The 19,343-nt window shown below is 38.2% G+C and overlaps 1 protein-coding gene across 1 annotated transcript in view; it reads right to left on the reverse strand.

Annotated features, from left to right (window-relative positions):
* Nucleotides 1-19,343, reverse strand: part of RAPGEF4 (Rap guanine nucleotide exchange factor 4) — a 186,629-nt gene that overhangs the window by 124,213 nt on the left and 43,073 nt on the right. Inside the window, exon 4 of the mRNA XM_087949706.1 lies at nt 14,289-14,435. Within this exon, the coding sequence (XP_087805832.1) occupies nt 14,289-14,435 (147 nt within the window). The remainder of the gene's footprint in view (nt 1-14,288; nt 14,436-19,343) is intronic.

A 19,343-nucleotide genomic window follows, 5' to 3' on the forward strand; every position in this document is an offset into this window, starting at 1 on the left:
TGTAGAGATTTTCAGTCATCCAGGTCATGGTTGTCCCAAAGGTGCTTTTTCAGGAGGCAACTGGACTTTCTTGTTTTTTCTTTTGAAGACGTTTCACTTCTCACCCAAGAAGTTTCCTCAGCTCTGACAGGATAATGGGGAATGGAAGGATCTAACATCTTTACTTAATCACTGTTTGGGACAAACAACAGCATACAACCCTATTGCAAAATAATGTAACCAGCTGAAACTGCAGGAGCCATATTAGGTGAGGAACAGTTGTCTGGCACAAGCAACCACATCCAGATGTGACTACTTTACTGCATCCTGCCTATAATACAGGAATCTCCCCAGATTTGTTGCCTTCTCTTGGAAACAAATAGATCAGGCTCCATGGAACTTAAGGTGGAGAGGATCATTTGTGGCTGTGCAACAACTGGAGACTAATTCCACACCTCATCCCTCTTCCTTGCCTGGCTGATAGTTTCCCAACGGTCCTGTTATCAAAGTTAGCGAGAAATGGAGGGGGACAGTCATTTCTACTCTTGCACCTGAAGTGTCAAAGGACCTCAATGTCTGTAAGTGAATAAGAAGATATTATTATATCACATTCCATCTGAAGACCAGTTTTAGTATGAGAAGTTTGGTATAGCATATATCCAATAACGCACTTTCCTGTGTTTTGTTGTTCAGATACTTGGCTTCCTTGCTAAAGGTGCAAAAGTTCAGTTTTCCTAGTTCCGTAATTGATATATCTGCCCATCAATACTGAGATAAAGCAAGGCATACATCTTAACTCTCTAAATTAGGCTGAACATTAGTGATACCGGGTAGAGACAAACATTTTAGCCAGCAGAAATAAAACAATAAATCATCACTACTTAGGAAGAGATAATTATATTGTCAAGTGAGAAACCAAGGACAGCTCAGCTTTGTCCATGAATACAGTATAAATGGATCTGGCTAAATTATTTTCAATACGCAATAATGGCATTATTACTTCTGAGAGAAAGAAAAATATTGCTTCAACTTCCATTACTTGAATATCAAATACTATCACATGTAGCCATATCTAAAGTGGGTACAAAGGTTTTTGAGGATTGGAGGTGATGGTAAAAAAAAAAAAATGAAGATGGTGGTGGAAGAGCCATGAAGACCTGGCTGCTCAATCAGATCTTTGGCATGGTAGACCGAGATACTTCATTTTATTGCACCTGCCATCTTTACCTTGATTTTTAATGTTATTTGTTTTATTGTAATTTCTTTATTTGATTGCTATGAGTCGCCCCTCCAGGGTAACTGAGAATCAGGCAGCATGCAAGAGTAATAAATTATTGTCAGGACCTCACCATTTTATGTATAGCCATGATTTTGATGCATGTACAAAAGGAATGGGGGCTTCAAATACACGACTGAAATCACCATCTTAATTTTTTTTTACTGTTCTTACAGATGTCCCTGAATCAGTTACCAAGTTGACTCACATCAGAGACTCACACAGTTACACTTCTGGGAACTCTATGTTTGTGGACTTCTCTTATTATAGTATCGATGTTTGAAAACACGCTAATACTGGACAGCAGTAGCTAGTAGAATTCTGCCTATATATGTGACCTAAGTGTAATGGATCAACTGGGGAAAAGGGTTTCTGTTATCCCCAAATGTGCACTAAATTGTAAATTGTACTATTCATGGCAATCTATATCACAAAATGGTATTATTATGAACACTGCCATGAATTACCGTGTTTCTCCAACAATACGGCCTCCACCAATAGGAAGCCCCACCATGTTTTATTGGCATAAAATCAAATTAAGCCCCTCCCCCCCCAAATTAAGCCCCATATTAAACATGCGAAATGGGGGGGAGCGGGGGGGCTTGCCGTTAGGAAGTACTTTTGTTGCATGTCTGGATATGGTGCTGCCTGTGTTGGTGGGGCACTTCATATCGGGAGACCTTCCACCGTTGCTTTCCTTTCTCCCTTGCTGCCGCGGCGTTAGAGCAACGCCGCGGCATTTGGCGCAGCCACGTGCGGCCAGTCAGGGCTCCTCCCTGCAACCGGCTCTGGCGCAAGGGGGGGAATTAAGTCACCCCCGAAAAGACGTCCTAGCTGTTTTTTCGGGGGTCAAAAAAAATTAAGGCCCGGCCTTATTATGTGAGAAACACGGTATATTAAATCAAACTAAATTTAACTATCTCACATATAATAGGCTTGTCCAATGTTTTGTGGGGCTGTCTGGATAGAGGTGTTGCTGAATTATCTGATTTTACAAAACATCGTTGTATTAAATAATCAAGGAGTGTGTGTGTTACATATGGAGTCTGCCCAACTCTTTGTCACAAAACAACTTTGAAAATGATATTAAAATTTTAAAGTATCCACAAACTTTTTAAGCAGCACTGTATAGTGTGCCTACTCTTCCCACAATATGGCACTATTAAATATCCTATCATTTCAGGTGTCAGGGTTCCGGCAGTTACTCCAATTAAATCATGAGCCTCGAGCCACACTCCCAAAACTAAAGAGGATTTATTTGAAGCTACCATTCTACGTCCAGCACTAACCTGGGCGTAGCCAACTCTGAGATACGTAATTCACTGTCACTCTTGATCCTGCTTTCCCCCCCCACCCCTCTGGGTGTATCATCCAATGAAAAACATCCATAGCCAAGAGTCATCAATCATGCTCTCCAATTAAATTTTTTTCTTGGCAGAAGCTTCAGTCATCTTATCAGTCTTTGAAGAAAATATGAATGGAATGTACTTTCTATTCCACACTGTTGCCTGCTCTTTGAAACTCCCTCCCCCCTTCTTTCTGTTGTCAACTATAAAACGTGTATACAAAATGTTTTATGAGTTGATATCAGGCATCATAGAGCACCTCTGGTTTCAACTGCCCAAGGTCCTTCTCAGTATTGCCAATGTCAATACTACATAAAATTGTGAGGTGATTTTTCCCCTAAATAGTGACAACATAAGCCCAGATCCAGAATACAGGTAGTCCTCGATTTACAACAGTTCATTTAGTGACTATTCAAAGTTATGATACTGAAAAAAAATGACTTACAAGTTTTTCACACTTATGACCCATTGCAGTCATATAACCAAAATTCAGATAACAGATAATCAGAGTTGGAAGGGACCTTATAGGTCATCTAGTCCAACCCCCTGCACAAGCAGGAGACCCTACACCATTTCTGACAAATGGCAGTCCAATCTCTTCTTGAAGGTCTCTTCAGATGTTTGACAACTGACTCATTTATGACGGTTGCATTGTCCTAGGTCATGTGATCACCTTTTGGGAACTTCTGACAAGCAAAGTCAATGGGGATGCCATATTCACTTAACAACTGTATTAATAACTGACTTAACAACCACAGTGATACACTTAACAACTGTGGCAAGAAAAGTCGCTAAATGAGGCAAAACTCACTTAACGAATGTTTCACTCTACAACATAAGTTTTTGGGCTCAATTGTGGTCCTAAGTCAAGGATCACCTGCAGTCTTTGAACACTATTTATTCTAATCTAGGACAACGATACTGAAACAGGAATTTGTTTTTATCATCTTGTTGGGTGTCCTGGGCATTTAACCAACACATGCACTAATTTAATTATCCTCTTCTGCAGCACTCTCCGAGGAGACTAGCAACTTAATGTGTGGAGCAAGGGAACAAGCATATTAGCAGGATTTACTGGCTGAGCAAATCCCACCCAGGCACTGTTGCCATTAACTGGAGTTATACAAACTTCTAAACAATGCAGGAAATTGTCAATCTTTACTGTGCGATGATAATGTCCTTCTGCCATGGATCAACTTGTTCAACTTTTTAGAAACACAGAATTGTAGTCTGTAGAATCATCAATAGGTTTCATTTTTTTTGTAATTTTGAAAGCAGTTGTATATTTTAACAAAACACTGAATGGATGTCCAATAGCAAGGTGAATAATAACTCAACCAACCACTGAGGTCCATGAGTATAAACTTTATTTTGTTAACATCCACTTCCAGCCTTGAATCAGTATATTGTTTTAGTCACTCTCCTAATATTTCAAACTTAAGTCACTTAGGTAAGATGGGTCATGCAGATAAAATAAATAAAACAATATTTATTATTTATTTATTTATTTTATTTATTTATTTGTCAAGCAATTATAAGATAACAGGTATAAGTATAAACATAGTTATGAATACATGAAATGGATACATATAAGAGAAATAAAAAGAAACAATAGGACAGGGACGGTAGGCACGTTGGTGCGCTTATGCACGCCCCCTACAGACCTCTTAGGAAAGGGGTGAGGTCAATAGTAGACAGTCTAAGGTTAAAGTTTTGGGGGTTTGGGGAAGAAACCACAGAGTCAGGTAGAGTATTCCAGACATTTATCAGTCTGTTGCTGAAGTCGTATTTCCTGCAATCAATTTGGTTGCTCTCAAAATGTTAAGCAGACCCAGGCCAAGCTGGTACCTTGAATAGGAGACCATCTGTAGCTGTAGGCTAGACTGGGAAATTGAAAGGGGAAAAATCCCAGAAATTGAAAGAAATCACTGTCAAACTACTTCCACTCTGTTGTTCAGAAAACATCTCCCCAAAGAATTATCACTGACAAGTCAATTCAGTCACCCAGAATGAGCTCAAATGAAAGGGAATTTTTGATATTTATAATATAGAAACAGTCACCAATTTTCTTTTTAGTTGACATGTTTGTCACATTCTAATTTTTAGTTCCCACTCGGTCACGAAGTTTACTGGGTGATTATGTGTCTTCTGCTCTCTTCCATCCCAGGCTCACAGTTTCATTTCTGTGGCGATAAAAAGAGAGGTAGCCTCCATGTACATTGTTAGGGATAACATTGTTTACCCTAACTGGTTTGGGTAAAAATAATAAATTAGTTATCATGGTTTGTTGGTTAAAGTGTGTGTAACTTTAACTACAAGAATGTAATTAAGGGTGTGGTTGTAAAAGCACCATAAAAGAAGCAAGTCAATTGCAGCTCTCTCTCTGCTTAATGATCCCTAATTACTGGATGGATTGATGACTGCGTTTTTCCTTACTGGAACAGAGGAGAGAAAGGAGTGTTGATTTTCTCAACGGAGAGAAGAGATAAAACGGACTGATTTATTGTAAGTGAACTGACATTGACTATTCAACACGGACTTTGCAAATTGAGTATACACGACTGGACTGACTGAAATGATACATGACTAATGGACCGTTTATTTTGACTATGCTATAATTCCTAATGGAATAAACTATATTTTTGATAGCACAAGCGTATCTGCTTTTTACTGCGTGTTAACTAAAATACAAACTTATCTCACACATTTACCTGTCTGCCTATCTGACTATGCTACACATTCTGTTTAGTTTGTTTTCCTTAACACTCGTTGGGGAATTCACGCTTAACATACATCACCTTGAGATATAAGGCAGGTAATTGAAAAGGTAGGGCAGGGTTAGTGTACACAAGGACACCTGAAGCACAGGTAAATTTATTGGACCACACATGGCAAAGAAAGAGAATAACCTACTATAAAAATTATTATCTTGTTTGAGAACAATAAGGATGTAAATAATTTCACTTCCAGATAAGAGGGAGAGGGAGAGAGAGAGAAGAAAAGACAAATAGCAAATACCATAGTCACATTATATCCTCTTGTACCATGTTTTGTATTATGCATTTGAAACAGATGTAAAAAATAGCTAAGAAAGTAATTGGATCTGGATCAAATTATTTATTAACTTGAATTAACCTTCCAAATGCTATGAATATATTACTGGACTGCAAACCATAAAAACCAACAATCTATTTTTAAAGAAGGCATTTTCACATAGTTCCCAATAAAGGGCTTATGGAGTTATGTCATGATAAATAAAGACTTTGCATTCTGTGAATAATTTATTAGAGGCAACCCTTTTCTCACTAGTTTTCAAAACTTCAAAACAACAAGGTTTCTTCAAGAAAAGAGGCAGCTTGCTCTTTCCCCGTTAAAGAGAACTGAGCACAAGAGTAAAACCAATATACTTTTACTAAAGAAGGACAAAGAATGATTTTGAAGGCCAAGTTGATGTTAGCGCAACACTAAAATGTATGAATGTGCTGAGCTGCTCGGGTAGAATGAGAAGATACTGCAATGGGACCTGAAGTCAGTTGATCTGGAAACAAAAAGCACATCATGTTACACAGTTTCAACACACTACTCGGATGAGGCGTAAGAAAGAAATCATTCACATGATCTCTTGGAATGAAATGAAAGCTCAAAGAGGTTTCTGGTTACTTTGTGTAGAGTTAAAACTGATTTCCTGGAAATTAAATAACTATGGAAATGCAAAGCACGAGCTATCACAAGGATTGTCTATATATAATCTGCGAAACTGATCTGTCTTGGAAGGAGAAACACTTCAGATCAGAACAACTTTTTCACCCAGACTCTGAGCTAGCTCAATACGATGCCTCCCTTGAGTTAGATGAATAGATAACGATTCAAGACAGAATCTGCATTATCAAGGCTTCCCAACAAGCAAGCTCCTTTAGCAAGCTCCTTTAGCATTTTATTTAATTTTTATTTAATCAATGAAGCACATAATTAGACGCTGACCCTAATTCTTCAGGGTATTGTTTTTGTTAGCAGTCTGCAAAATAAAACGAATTACCGACTCAAGTCAAAAGACAAATACAATGCCCAGAACCTGAGCATATTTTAGCTCCTACACTACAGATAGTCCTCACTTAGCAACCACAATTGTAACCAGCAACTCTGTTGCTAATTGCTGCAGTCGCTAAATGGAAAATCATGTGATTGTGATGGATTTACAGCATCTCTTTCTACTTGGTCATTAAGTAAGTCACTATGGGTGGTTAAGCAAAACCTCACATGACTGCAACTTGTGATTTCACTTCCATGTAGTCCATTAACTCTGCTTGTTACAATCCAGTTAGGAACATGGGAAAGGTGATGATGTGACTGCAACAGTTGCAAATCTCAGGATTGGTTGCAAAGCTTTTTCTTTTTACATCATCATATCTTTGAACTGTCATTCAATGAGATAGTCAAATAAGCAAGGGATAACTGCACAAAAGAGGGTATGTACCATATAAATATTTAGTTTCTTGCTATATTTTTAAGGACCTGATAGTATCTTTAAAAATTAACACTTCAGTCATTTATGATGCTCTACCTGAACCAGTCCACACACCAGGTCATGAATATTTGAAGGGGTTAATGTTTTGTGATGAGGCATTATTGGAAGAATGTCTGTGCAATTCAATTCTATTTTCCTTTCTCTCCTGTACTCTACACTGCAGCCTTGGCTCATGCTGGCTATGCTAAAGAATAAGAAAATAAAAGATGTATACATCAACACTGCTAATGGAATGAAAAGAGATGAGGAAAGCAACAATAAGGAAAGAGAAGGTTCCTGCCTCAATTTGAAGTGCACAATTTCAGAAAGGTCTTAGCTAGAAAATGTACACACGTACACTCCAAGGACACTGTCTTTGGTTTATTTTAGGGCCTGCAGCTGTTGCTTATAGTTCCCCAATAATGGTCTTCATATGTACCCAAGTGCCATTATCGCTGTTGTGAATTATTATGATCAGCTGTCAAGAATATCACACAGCGTACAGCATTTTTGAAAATTCCGGCATATCAGTATTGAGCATGTGTACCATGCCAGATCACTCCTACTTGCTCTTCTATCAAGTGGAGCAGCTAACAAACCAGAGAACCTGAGCCTGCGTTTCGCTTAATGTCACATCTCAGGTAAGATCCTTTGGCTTATAGCTGTCTAACAAGTCAAAATCAGACACTAAGGATAAATTTCTGATTCTAACTTGCCAGGAGGGTTATGAGGGACTCTGACTCAGATCTAATGCTACATAATCCCACTTTTTATTTTAAAATTAAAAAAAACTTCGCCACCTTTCGTCTGAAGAGATTCTCAGTCATCTGAGTCATGGTTGTCCCAAAGGGGCTTTTCCAGGAGGCAACTGGACTTTCTGGTTTTTTTCTATTGAAGACGTTTCGCTTCTCATCCAAGAAGCTTCTTCAGCTCTGACAGGATAGTGGGGAATGGAAGGATTTACATTCCTTGCAGACTGCTGATAATCTGCATCCCTTTAATGACCCTTTAAAACAGGGGTGTCAACTCGCTGCCCGCAGGCCAGGTGTGTCATGCACTGGCCACGTCCACCCCCAGTTTCGCGAAGGGGGAAAAAAATGAGGATACATTACGTGATGACAACATGACACCGCAAGTTTGACACCCCCTACTCTAAAAGGATGCAAATGACCAGCTGTCTGCAAGGAATATAAATCCTTCCATTCCCCAGTGTCCTGTCAGAGCTTGAAGAAGCTTCTTGGAAGAGAAGCCAAATGTCTTCAAAAGAAAAAACAAGAAAGTCCAGTTGCCTCCAAAGTCCAAAGCATCTTTGGGGCTTCCCCACCTTTATTAAAATAAACACACACACAACTTTTATTTTAAGGAACGGGGTGCGGAGTGAGGAATCAGGCCGCAGTGACATACCTGGTTAGAAGGTTTGGGCAATGAATAGATTTTAGACAACACAATGGTAGGACAAGGAACTTCTAGTAAGATTTATTAGGGTTTTGAATTATTTTAACATAAAATTCTAACTTGTTTTCTAGCCTTGGTCTCTTTGAAAATAATTAATCTTTATTCTATACGCAGTGGGATTATCTGAGCTCTTCCCCTCCCCAAAAAAAGTTTTAACATGCTATAGCCTGACAGACAGCAACTCTGTCATTAGTTGCTTGAACAATCTGGTATATCATGATCTATTTATTTAAAAGACTTTTAAAAGAGGCCTGTGCTACTTGACTTAATTCTATTTCACCTTAGGTTCACTGCACTGAGACTCTTCTAGACAGAAAAGTGAGGCACTGATTAGTGAGTAACAATTGCAAAAAATGGACTCTCCAAAGAAGTAGAAAACCTGGTGAAGTTTATTTTTCTCAGTCCCTTGAGTATTCAGAGAGAGAAAGAGAGACTGACAATAAGAACAGATTACTTCCGGCCTAAACAATCCAAACCAAGAAATTAAATTAACTCTCAAAATATCTAACTGAGGGAAGAAATGGATCTGGAAGCAGCAGTTGAGGCTTGTTCTCTTGCTGTCACAGTCTCTATATACTTGGCTGCGAGCATATAGAACAGTGATGGCAAACTTTTTTGTTGTGGTGTGCTGAAATTGCTTGCGCCTATGTGAAATTGCTTGCGCCTATGCGCGCTTGCAAGTGCCAGCACCCATAATGCAATGCGCCCTGTCCTTCCTGCACTGCACATGTGCGCACCTCCCAGCTGATTTTCGGCCCATTTGAGGCCATTTTCACCCTCCCAGAAGCCTGAGGAAAGCCTCTGCAGCCTCGGGAGGCTGAAAATGGGCCCATTTCAGCACTTCCGGTATTTCCAGAAGGTCCAATTTTCAGTCTCCCAAGACTGCAGAGGCTTCCCTTGGGGCGAAAACGGCCTCAAACGGGCTGAAAATCACCTGGGCAGTGAGCATATGCTCAGTGCTGGTAAGTTTGGCTGGGGGTTCACGTCAGAGGTGATATTCAGTAGGTTCCAACCAGTTCTGGAGAACCGGTAGTGGAAATTTTGAGTAGTTTGGAATCCCACCTCTGACTGGCCCTGTCCCCATCTATTCTCTGCCTCTCGAGCCCCAACTGATTGGCTGGGTCTTCTTTGGTTGCCCTGCACATGAGAATGGAGCTGGAAAGCAGGTTAGTGGGGTGGGGAGAGAATGGAGATTTTGCAGTATCCTTCCCCTGGAGTGGGGTGGGAATGAAGATTTTACAGTATCTTTCCCCTGCCCCGCCACCAAGCCCCGCCCACCAAGCCACACCTTGCCCACCAAGCCCCGCCCACAGAACTGGTAGTAAAAAAAATTTGAATCCCACCACTGGTTCACGTGCCCGGACAAATGGCTCTGCGTGCCACCTGGGGCACACGTACTATAGGTTCGCCATCACAGATATAGAATCTCCTTACCTAAGTAATCCCTGGCCCCTTTCATTTCTTCTTAGTAAAGCTTTCCCATGTGAGGAGCCACTTTTCTTTTCTCTGTCTGGGCAATGAGCTGAGCCAAGCAGCAGAGAAGGGTGTGGGAGGTTGTTTACATAGGCCTGATAAAAGTAATCCAGCAGATGCTTTCTCTGCAGGGTTCTCTTTGTTGTCCTCTACCTTTCTTCTCCAAACCCCCACCCCCCACTCATCGTCCTCTTTCTTCAGAGCAGTCTTTATGCTTAGCAACCAGAGTCTGCAGGTACTCATAGTCTGGAGCAGTGTTTCTCAGCCTTAGGCACTTTTAAGATGTGCAAAATTCTGGGAGTTGGTCCATTCATCTTGGCCAAGGTTGAGAAATTCTGGTCTGGAACCATGATTGTCACGTGACATATCACAACTTTTCTCCCCTTCGCTAAAATGGGGGTGGGTGTGGCCAGCGCGTGATGCATCCAGCCCACGAGTTTGACACCACTCCATTAAGACTATAAATAATAGTAGGTTTCCATTTTTCATTAATATTACTTATTCATTGTTTAAAATATAGGCTAGGCCAACAGCAAAGTTCATAAAGGCTACTGTTTTACCCTTATGAAATACATCCTGACATATATTTCATGTAGCTTGACTTGAGAAAGAAGAATCACTTAAGAATGATGAACATCAGTGGTGGGATTCAATTTGTTTTTACTACCGGTCCTGTGGGCGTGGCTTGGTGGGCAGGGGAAGGATACTGTAAAATCTCCAGTCAGAGGTGGTATTTGCTGGTTCTCCGAACTACTCAAAATTTCCACTACTGGTTCTCCAGAATTGATCAGAACCTGCTGAATACCACCTCTTGATGAACATGATCTATTTTCAGACCCAGAACTTACATAAGGCTGATCAAGCTCACCTTTCAGGGAAGTAAATTCTTCCCCAGAGCACAAAATACCTCCTTTTATATGTGTGCATATGTATGTATGCGCATAAAATATTAATTTATTGTAAACATATTATATAAACATAAAGAAAATAGAATAGAAAGGGGGGAAGTGCAAAAGAAAAAAGAGAGAACATAATAAAGAGAAAAGGTATATGTGAAGAAGTGATTTCCAACCTTCCTTACAACAAGTATAAACAAATTTAGTAACTCCTCACTCCCTTTAAGGTTACAAAACATTTATCTTTTTATCCTGTATTAAAGCTACACATTAAATCCATGAATCATATTTTCTGTCTTGGTCTCAGTAGAATGTCCATAAAGGGTTGCCAGAGGTAATAAACATCCCTTGTTTTATTTTTGGTCAAATAAACCAATTTCTGCTTCTAACCATCTTAATCTTTAGTTCATCTGAAACTTAATCATTTCTAAATCATATGAACAGCAATCCATCATCAATCACCCTCATGAAACGCTTTTATATCTATTTCTCTTAAGGTCGAATAACCATAAATGACACTTGGTATTAGTTCTAAAAGGCTTCTTTGTTGTTGTTCATTTACAGATGGATCTTGACAAATTAAAGCAACTATTTGCATAACTATAGCTACACTCTGGAAACTACTAGGGAGGGCGTGTCCTTGTTCTCTTCCTGCCTACCAGACATTCCAAGGTTTGCTTTCCCTTTGCCCTCTGGGAGTGATTCCACCACAATTTCACTACAAATCAGTGTAAATGCCTAATGATCTAATATTCTTACAGGGGGGGGGGGGGGGGGGGGGGGGGGGGGGGGGGGGGGGGGGGGGGGGGGGGGGGGGGGGGGGGGGGGGGGGGGGGGGGGGGGGGGGGGGGGGGGGGGGGGGGGGGGGGGGGGGGGGGGGGGGGGGGGGGGTGCAAAATTGTCATTAGCAATACTTTCTCACAACTGTTGAATGGGCTAAACATACAAATTTGAATTAGGTCTTTTAAATTTAGTTTGTTTTTTTAAAATCATTTTGATCCTTTCAAATAATTCATGTGATAGTTATGCAACATTACCATGTGCTTAGAAAAATATGAGACAAGATCTTATTGTTTATTGAATCACTACTTGCAATTTCTGCTCAAATTAAGCAAAATCTTTAGGCATTTTATATAGAAAAGACTGCACTTCTATGTTACGCTTGCCTTCTTGTCGTGATTATTTTATTCCTCAATACTTATTTCTTTAGTACTCAAGAATGAAAATATTTGTTTTTCTCTTGTCACCCCAGACAGTTCAAGCTACATATCACGGTAGGATAATGCTCCAAAAATAAGTGAAATTCCCCCCAAAATTCATTCTCTTCCTATCTGAATCTTAGCAGCCAAATTGGAGATTAACACCTGAAAACGTAATAAGTACTGCATTTTATAATATCTATAAGTAAATTAATTTGCTCATTAACCCTTGACATACACACTGAAGGATATTGGCAAAAGGAAAAAAAAGAACTGTAATATTCCATACTATATGCTGCTGAGGTTTCTCATGCACAGAAATCAATATCAAAACTCATCGATTAGCCCACGAGAGCAATTTGAGGATTTGGAGTTTTCCTATTTCAAAAATGAAATCTTAAAAGCCCAAGGGAAGTTATTGCTTTTTACAGATAATAGATCGGACATCTTAATCCTCCACGATAACTTTTATCTCATGCAAGCTGCTAGCACAGCTATCTGTGTAAAACTAGATGTCTCTATGGATGAACATGATATATAGCAGAGCAGATGTTCATGGACAAGATGTTATTTAAACAGTAACCATCAGAGGGAAAGGAAATAGCCGATTTTGGAAGGGTTGGCAGAAGAAAGGTAATTTTTTTTTTTTCACTGAACAATTACTGAGATAGTGAGGGTGGTTTGGAAAAAACTATAGTTTCCATCTCTAGGCTTGTCAAAAGAACTATTCTATGGAAAGGAGGAGGAAAAGGAGGACCGGGGTCTAATTAAAATCCAAACTCAGCCCAAAGCATATTCCTATCTCACAGAAAGCCACAGTCTGACTTCCCCATCCACATATATAAACTAATCATATGGCAATTGAATCTTTCTATGAATCTGGCAACAGGACAAAGGTTTGAATTATAAAGGTACTTTAGAGATGCAGGGCAACTGTCACCCATAACTTCATTCATTAACTTCTCATTGTCCTGCAACATCAATAATCTGAAACATTGCCTTACTCTGTGTTATGTTTGCCTGCCATCTGATAATACTTCTGCATACAGTTTTTATGAAATAAAATGCACAAGTGGCAAAGGGAAAGATTGTACCATATAGTCAAATTCTTTAATGATTTTTTTTCTGGAATGGTCCAGATATTGTTGAAGGCAATCTCCCTGTCCATGATCTAGCCAAAAAAATTGCCAAGGGATTATTATTAATACTAATATTGTATGTAAAGAATATCTCCAGCTCCACACATGTTAAATTACTATCCAAAAGCTTTGCAACCATGGGGAAATATTTTCCAAATCAGGAAAACATAATATTTTTATAGTCTGACAATTAAAGGCCTTGTTCCACAGAATATCAGTTCTATAGTTTAAAATAAGTAAATTCCTGAGGCTAACATCCCAAATGCCCTAAAGAACATCTAGCTCATGAGACATCAGTTTACTTTATTGGTATGAGTTAAGACTTCCTAAGTCATGTTTTCGAGTTTTAAAATATTACTCTCCAAAATCTAGCAGATTAGTATGTTAAGTATGAATTATGCTTAGTATGCATGAAGACACAACTAATTAAGAAGTGAGAGCTTCCATCTCCCATTCACCAATTAATGAGGTTATTTTTCAAAGTTAACCTCATTTTACTACTAATTCTAAAATTCCTCAAACTATTTACAACGCTCTTTGCTCAACACATCACAAATCTCCAACAGCATCTAACTTTTCGCACTGTGTAGCTGAATAATAGTTAAAAGATTATCAAACAAAAGTCAAATCATTTCAATATAATAAATATTTAACAGAGTATTTAATAGAAGAAATGATAAAACAAAAAGTATGTCAGATTACAGATGCATACATAAATGAATTTTAAAAGGAAAGAGGGAATGGGGAGCCTTTTATTAAAACGAAAGTATTTATGTGCACCTTAAAAACAACAATCTGCCAATTGGTTGAAAATGTTTTTGCTTCTCTTCACCACCATTCTGAAAAATACTTCACAGAAGCAAGATACTGTCACAGAGATACTGTAGCTGATGAAGAACTGCAACCTGCCCCACTGAATGTACATATAACGTATCCATGCAATCTACTGTATGATTTAGACAGCTTGACCTTTGTTCCGTCTCCCTAGGTTACCTTGGATCAACCAGTCTTTTGAGCTTACCTCCCAAAGTGCCTTGAAATCTTTCTGTTCAATGCGCAGGAGTTCACTGTTTTCTCTTGTAACGATAGTAGCATGACGAGGGGTGTTATCCAAGACCGACTCTCCAAACGCTGTCCCTATTCCCAAGGTGCATATTGTCACAGCATCCTGTAAAGCAGAGTTAAAGAGACAGGCACTCAGCCTTTCGATGTCAAAGGATATAGAAACCACTGTCTTGCCAAAGACACACTATCTTCAGTTGGGAACAATGCTTAGGAAATGACAACTCATTTCCTACAAATAGTGTTCTTCTCCTTTAGGAAAGCCTTGTCCTAGTTCAAACTAATGCGTATGCTCTGAATGTTTGACACCATCACAGGTGTCAAACTTGAAGTGTCACATTAACGTCACATGATGTTTCATGACTTTTTTTCCCTTCGCAGAGCTGGGGTGGCCCTGGGCCATTTGTGACGCATCTGGCCCGTGGGCTGCCAGTTTGACACCCCTGGTCTACATCAAGTAATGATTAAAAAAGAAAGAAAACGGCATCTATTCTCTAAAAAGTAGCTTTCTATTATCAAAGTTTAGTGCTCACATTTACGTAGAGTTACCATATTTCTGCTGTAACAAATCGGAACATCAGAGAAAAGTCTACTTGCTGTCATCTAATGGTTAACTGAAGTTTTGCAAGAAAGGTGCAGGCAACCTTATGTTAGGATGATGGGCAATCTTTGATACAAATTGAATTCTCCAAGGCACAAATACTTCTTCCCACTGCTAGGAGTTCAATGCCTTCAATCCTGAGATTCGATCAAGATCGATCCTTCCAAGGTCAATAAAATTAGGACCCAGATTGTTGGGGGCAATATGCTGATGCTGTAAACTGCTTAGAGAGGGCTGTAAAGTGGTATATAAGTCTAAGTGCTATTGCTATTAAGTGGTCTTTTCACTGCAGTTACTTCAAACTGAAGAAAGCCAATCCACTGTGTTTGGGAACCTGCCTGAATGTTGTACCTCATGATACTTCCACAACTTTTTCAACATTCTGCTTTGCTGCAATTACTTGTTTCATTTAATTTCTGGACAAAAGCAGCAAATGTATATGTGTATATATGTATGTTTGTATGTATGTATGTATGTATGTATGTATGTATGTATGTATATACCATGCAATGTTTGTTTGTTTGGAAGGATGAGATATTAAAAATAGGATTCAATGAATGAACAATCAGACCAAGAATTAGGCATCTTGTTTAGTCCTAGTAGTTTCCAATATTCAAGGCATTACATTTAAAATGTTCTTTCTGTTCTAATTTTAATATTATTTTTATGTTACAGGACATCACCTAATTATTTCATCTTTGATTCATACTTTTTCTTTCATTCTATTAAAAGTACTGTGATGAGTCATTATCTTTAACATTTTAGAAATGTAGAAAACAGCTTAATACCAAGTCTACTGTCTTCCCAGCATAATATCCCCAATATTGAAAGATTATTGATTCTACCTTTTTTTTTTGAAAGAAGCCCTGTCTACTGATGCCAATGATTTTTGTTTAAAAAAATCTATCCATTGAGCAAAAAAAAAGCAGTTCATAGCAAACCATACTGAGGTTAAAATGACACATGCATCATAACGTCATCAAGCAAATGTCACACAATTATGTAATGATGGTGTGATTTTGGATGCTTCTACATACACTGTATAATTCAAGTGATGGTTGCATGAGGTGTTCAAGGAGAAACCTGAGTATTAAATAGGTAATGGGAATACATTGTGTCCCATTGTGGGAAGTTTTTCTTTTTCTCTCATGTATCTGAATCTAAATATTCTGAATCTTTCTCTCACATCTTCAAGTTCTCCACTGAACCTAACTATGGAGCATGTTTCTTTATATAACACATACCTAAACCAATAACATTAGTAATGACTACTGATTGAGATGATTTTAAAAGGGAACCAGACAAATACATGGAATATTAATAGTTAACGGATTTGTCAGATAATTTCTATCTTCTAGCAACACCTAAAATACCATCTTGTGGGAGGATTGATGGAGGAGGCTGTCATCCTCATATCATGGTTTAAATGTCTTTAGATTTATTGGCAAACGTAATAGACCTTAGTTCTGATCCAAAATAATTCTTCTGGATTTTCTCCTAAGCAAATTATTTGTTGCAGCAGGAAAATGAGGTTATTTATTATTATATTCATAAAATTCATTTTCCATTGCCCATGATATTTGTTTGAGTCATCAGAATTAACACAACCATTATATTATGTAGGCATAAGTGATAAATATCTTTTTTAAAAAAAATTTATTGGTTTTTAAGATGAGCATAGACAAACAAAACATAAAAACATCAAGCCATCTTCCATATATATACATACAGTGTGCCGGTTGGTTTACAAATTGTTTTGTGCTTCCATTTCATAGTCTTCAATGGAGGGCGGAGCTGGCATCGCGACGATACGGCATGCGATCTTGGAGGTCTGAGATCACTGCCGATATCTTTGCTCCTGGACGGTCCAATCGGATCTAAACCGCCCCGAAGAGACGGTGAATGTAAAGAGCGCATCCTGTAGATCCCAGGGATACCGCAAAGTCCCTGGTAGATCCAGGAGAAGCTCTTTTTGCCAGTGGCAAAGAGGTAGCCATTAAAGCTGCTGAAGTTGGGACAGCTCCGAAACGAAAGAGAACGGAAAGAGAAAGTGTGCCGGTTTGGTTAGAACTTTTTCTTTATTTTAAGATTTGAAAGGACACCCTAAGGAAAAGAAAGAATCTGTAAAAGTTTTGACAGAAGTGATTAAGCGGTGATTTTAAACAGGGATGTCAAAGTAATTTTTTTTTCTCATTGCTGGATTTTTTATACATGATTTTATATTTTGAAACTGGACTGGTCTTTTCTTCTTCCACCTATTCTTCTCTCCTTTTTGACTTTATAATATTTTAGGCTAGAGACTCCCTTTTAGTCATCTTTTTTAATATCTTTTTCCCTTTTTAATTAATTTTCATTATATTTTGTTTGGAAAAGGAGGGGAAAAGTGAAAGCAAAAGAAACTTTGTAACACTGCCAACTAGAGGCTTGGAAATATTCTATTTCTCTTTTGACCAGACAAAGCTGAGAAAGAATTGAGACTTCTTTTCAAGGACATTGCCTGTTTGATAAGATAGAGGGAAGAGCATGGGAGAGTATTATTGCAGGTGCTCTTCTGGGTTTCTATCAACAGCTGGAGTCTGGTGTTGAAGCTTATAGGGAAAAAAAGGTGATAAGACTCTGGAGAAGAGAGTTATAAATTTTAACAAAAGCCTTGGACAATCAAACAAGGTGCAGTGTGCTCTTTTTATTTTTTTTAAGCTGCGCTATTTCCTACTTTAACAAACCCCCTCCTTACTAGTTTACTTTTCATAATAGCTATTTGAATTTTTGGCCTTTTGGAATTTGATTTTTGTCTTTCATTTTGTCTTTTGAAGTCAAATTTTTATGTTTGCATTTTATTTTAAAGGAAAAGCTTTAGTATTAATGATTTCTTTCCTTTTTTTTAAGGGAGTAGTCTCTTTTCTTTTTTCTCTCTCCCTCCCCTGTATTTTTTTTTCTCTATTTACCTTACATATTGGGTTTTTTTTATTTTTGTGGCTATGTTTTTTTTCTTATGCATCCTTTTATACCTGAGACCTCTTAATTGGATTAAGGTGTTGAAGAACCTGAAGAACTTTTTTCTTCTCCTTTTTAGTTTTTTACCTTTTACTTTTCTGCCTTTTTCAGGATTTAACAATTTTTTCTTTTTTGTGTGTGTTTATGCTTTTTTCTTCCATTTTTGAGTTTTTACTGCTATCTAGCCAATCGATTGGATTAAGGTATACAAGAACCTGAAGCATTTATTATTATTATTATTATGATTATTATTATTATTATTATTATTACTACTACTACTACTACTACTACTATTTGGTTTCTTTTTTCCTACTATTTTTATTTGGAATTGCAATTGGTTATTTCACAAGTGGATTAAGGTCAAGAAAAACCTGAAGATTTTGAATTGTTTGAAATGAGTAGGAAACTAACAGCCCCTGGTTCCTCAACTTCTACTTCTTTCTCTTCACCATCTGGAGGACAACGCTAAATACAGACAATGTTACAGCAAGAAAAGGAACAGGAAAAAGTGACGCTGCGGATGATTATGCAAGGAATTCAAAATATTCGACTAAGAAAAGAGAATATTGAAAAGAGAACAGAGAACATTGAACAAAGAACAGGGAAAACTGATGAAAAGGTGGAGAACATTCAACAAATGATGATGTAGTATGATGAGAGATTCCAAAAAATTGAAGAAGAAGATAAACAAAGAGATAAGAAGATTGGAGACATTGATAGCAGATTAACTGTGGTTGAACAAGATAAAAGTGGGATGCTGAGATGGGAGATGGACAGATCAGAATTTTATCTCAGATTCCAAAACATAGAGGAAGAAAAGGGACAAAACCTAGCTGAGATAATGATAGAAATTTTGGCTGAAGCTTTGGAAATAACTAAAGAGAAGATGATGGATGGAATAGATGAGGTTTATTGAGTCTTCACAAGATATGCAATGAGAAATAGCTTACCAAGAGAAGTTCACATCAGATTTACAACGAAAGCCATTAAAACGTAAATATTGCAAGTGGCAAGAGAGAAAACACTGAAATATAAAGACAAGGAGATTGTGGTCCTGAAATAAGTACCCAGAAGAGTGAGAGAGATGAGAAGAGAATACCGATTTCTGACCAAAATGCTACTTAAAAAAGAGGTGAATTATAGATGGCTGATTCCAGAAGGTTTAATGTTCACATGGCAAGAACAGAGACATAGAACTGATTCAATTGAGAAAGCTGAATTATTTTATACAGAATATTTTGGAGGGAAAGAGGAGGAGACAGAAAAAGAAATGTCACTAACTGAATTCCAAGAGGATTGCCTAATAGTGACTAAAAAAGAAGAAGGTGCAGTAGGTGGAAAGGTGGAAGTTAAAGAACAACGTGAACCAAGATCTACGAGAGGTGCTAAACCTAACTACAAAATATAACCATGGAAGAG

The sequence above is a fragment of the Notechis scutatus genome, chromosome 1 (genome assembly GCF_049901735.1).
Source record: "Notechis scutatus isolate UNSWTSFEM ecotype Mainland chromosome 1, rNotScu1.2, whole genome shotgun sequence".
In the NCBI taxonomy this organism is placed as follows: Eukaryota; Metazoa; Chordata; class Lepidosauria; order Squamata; family Elapidae; genus Notechis; species Notechis scutatus.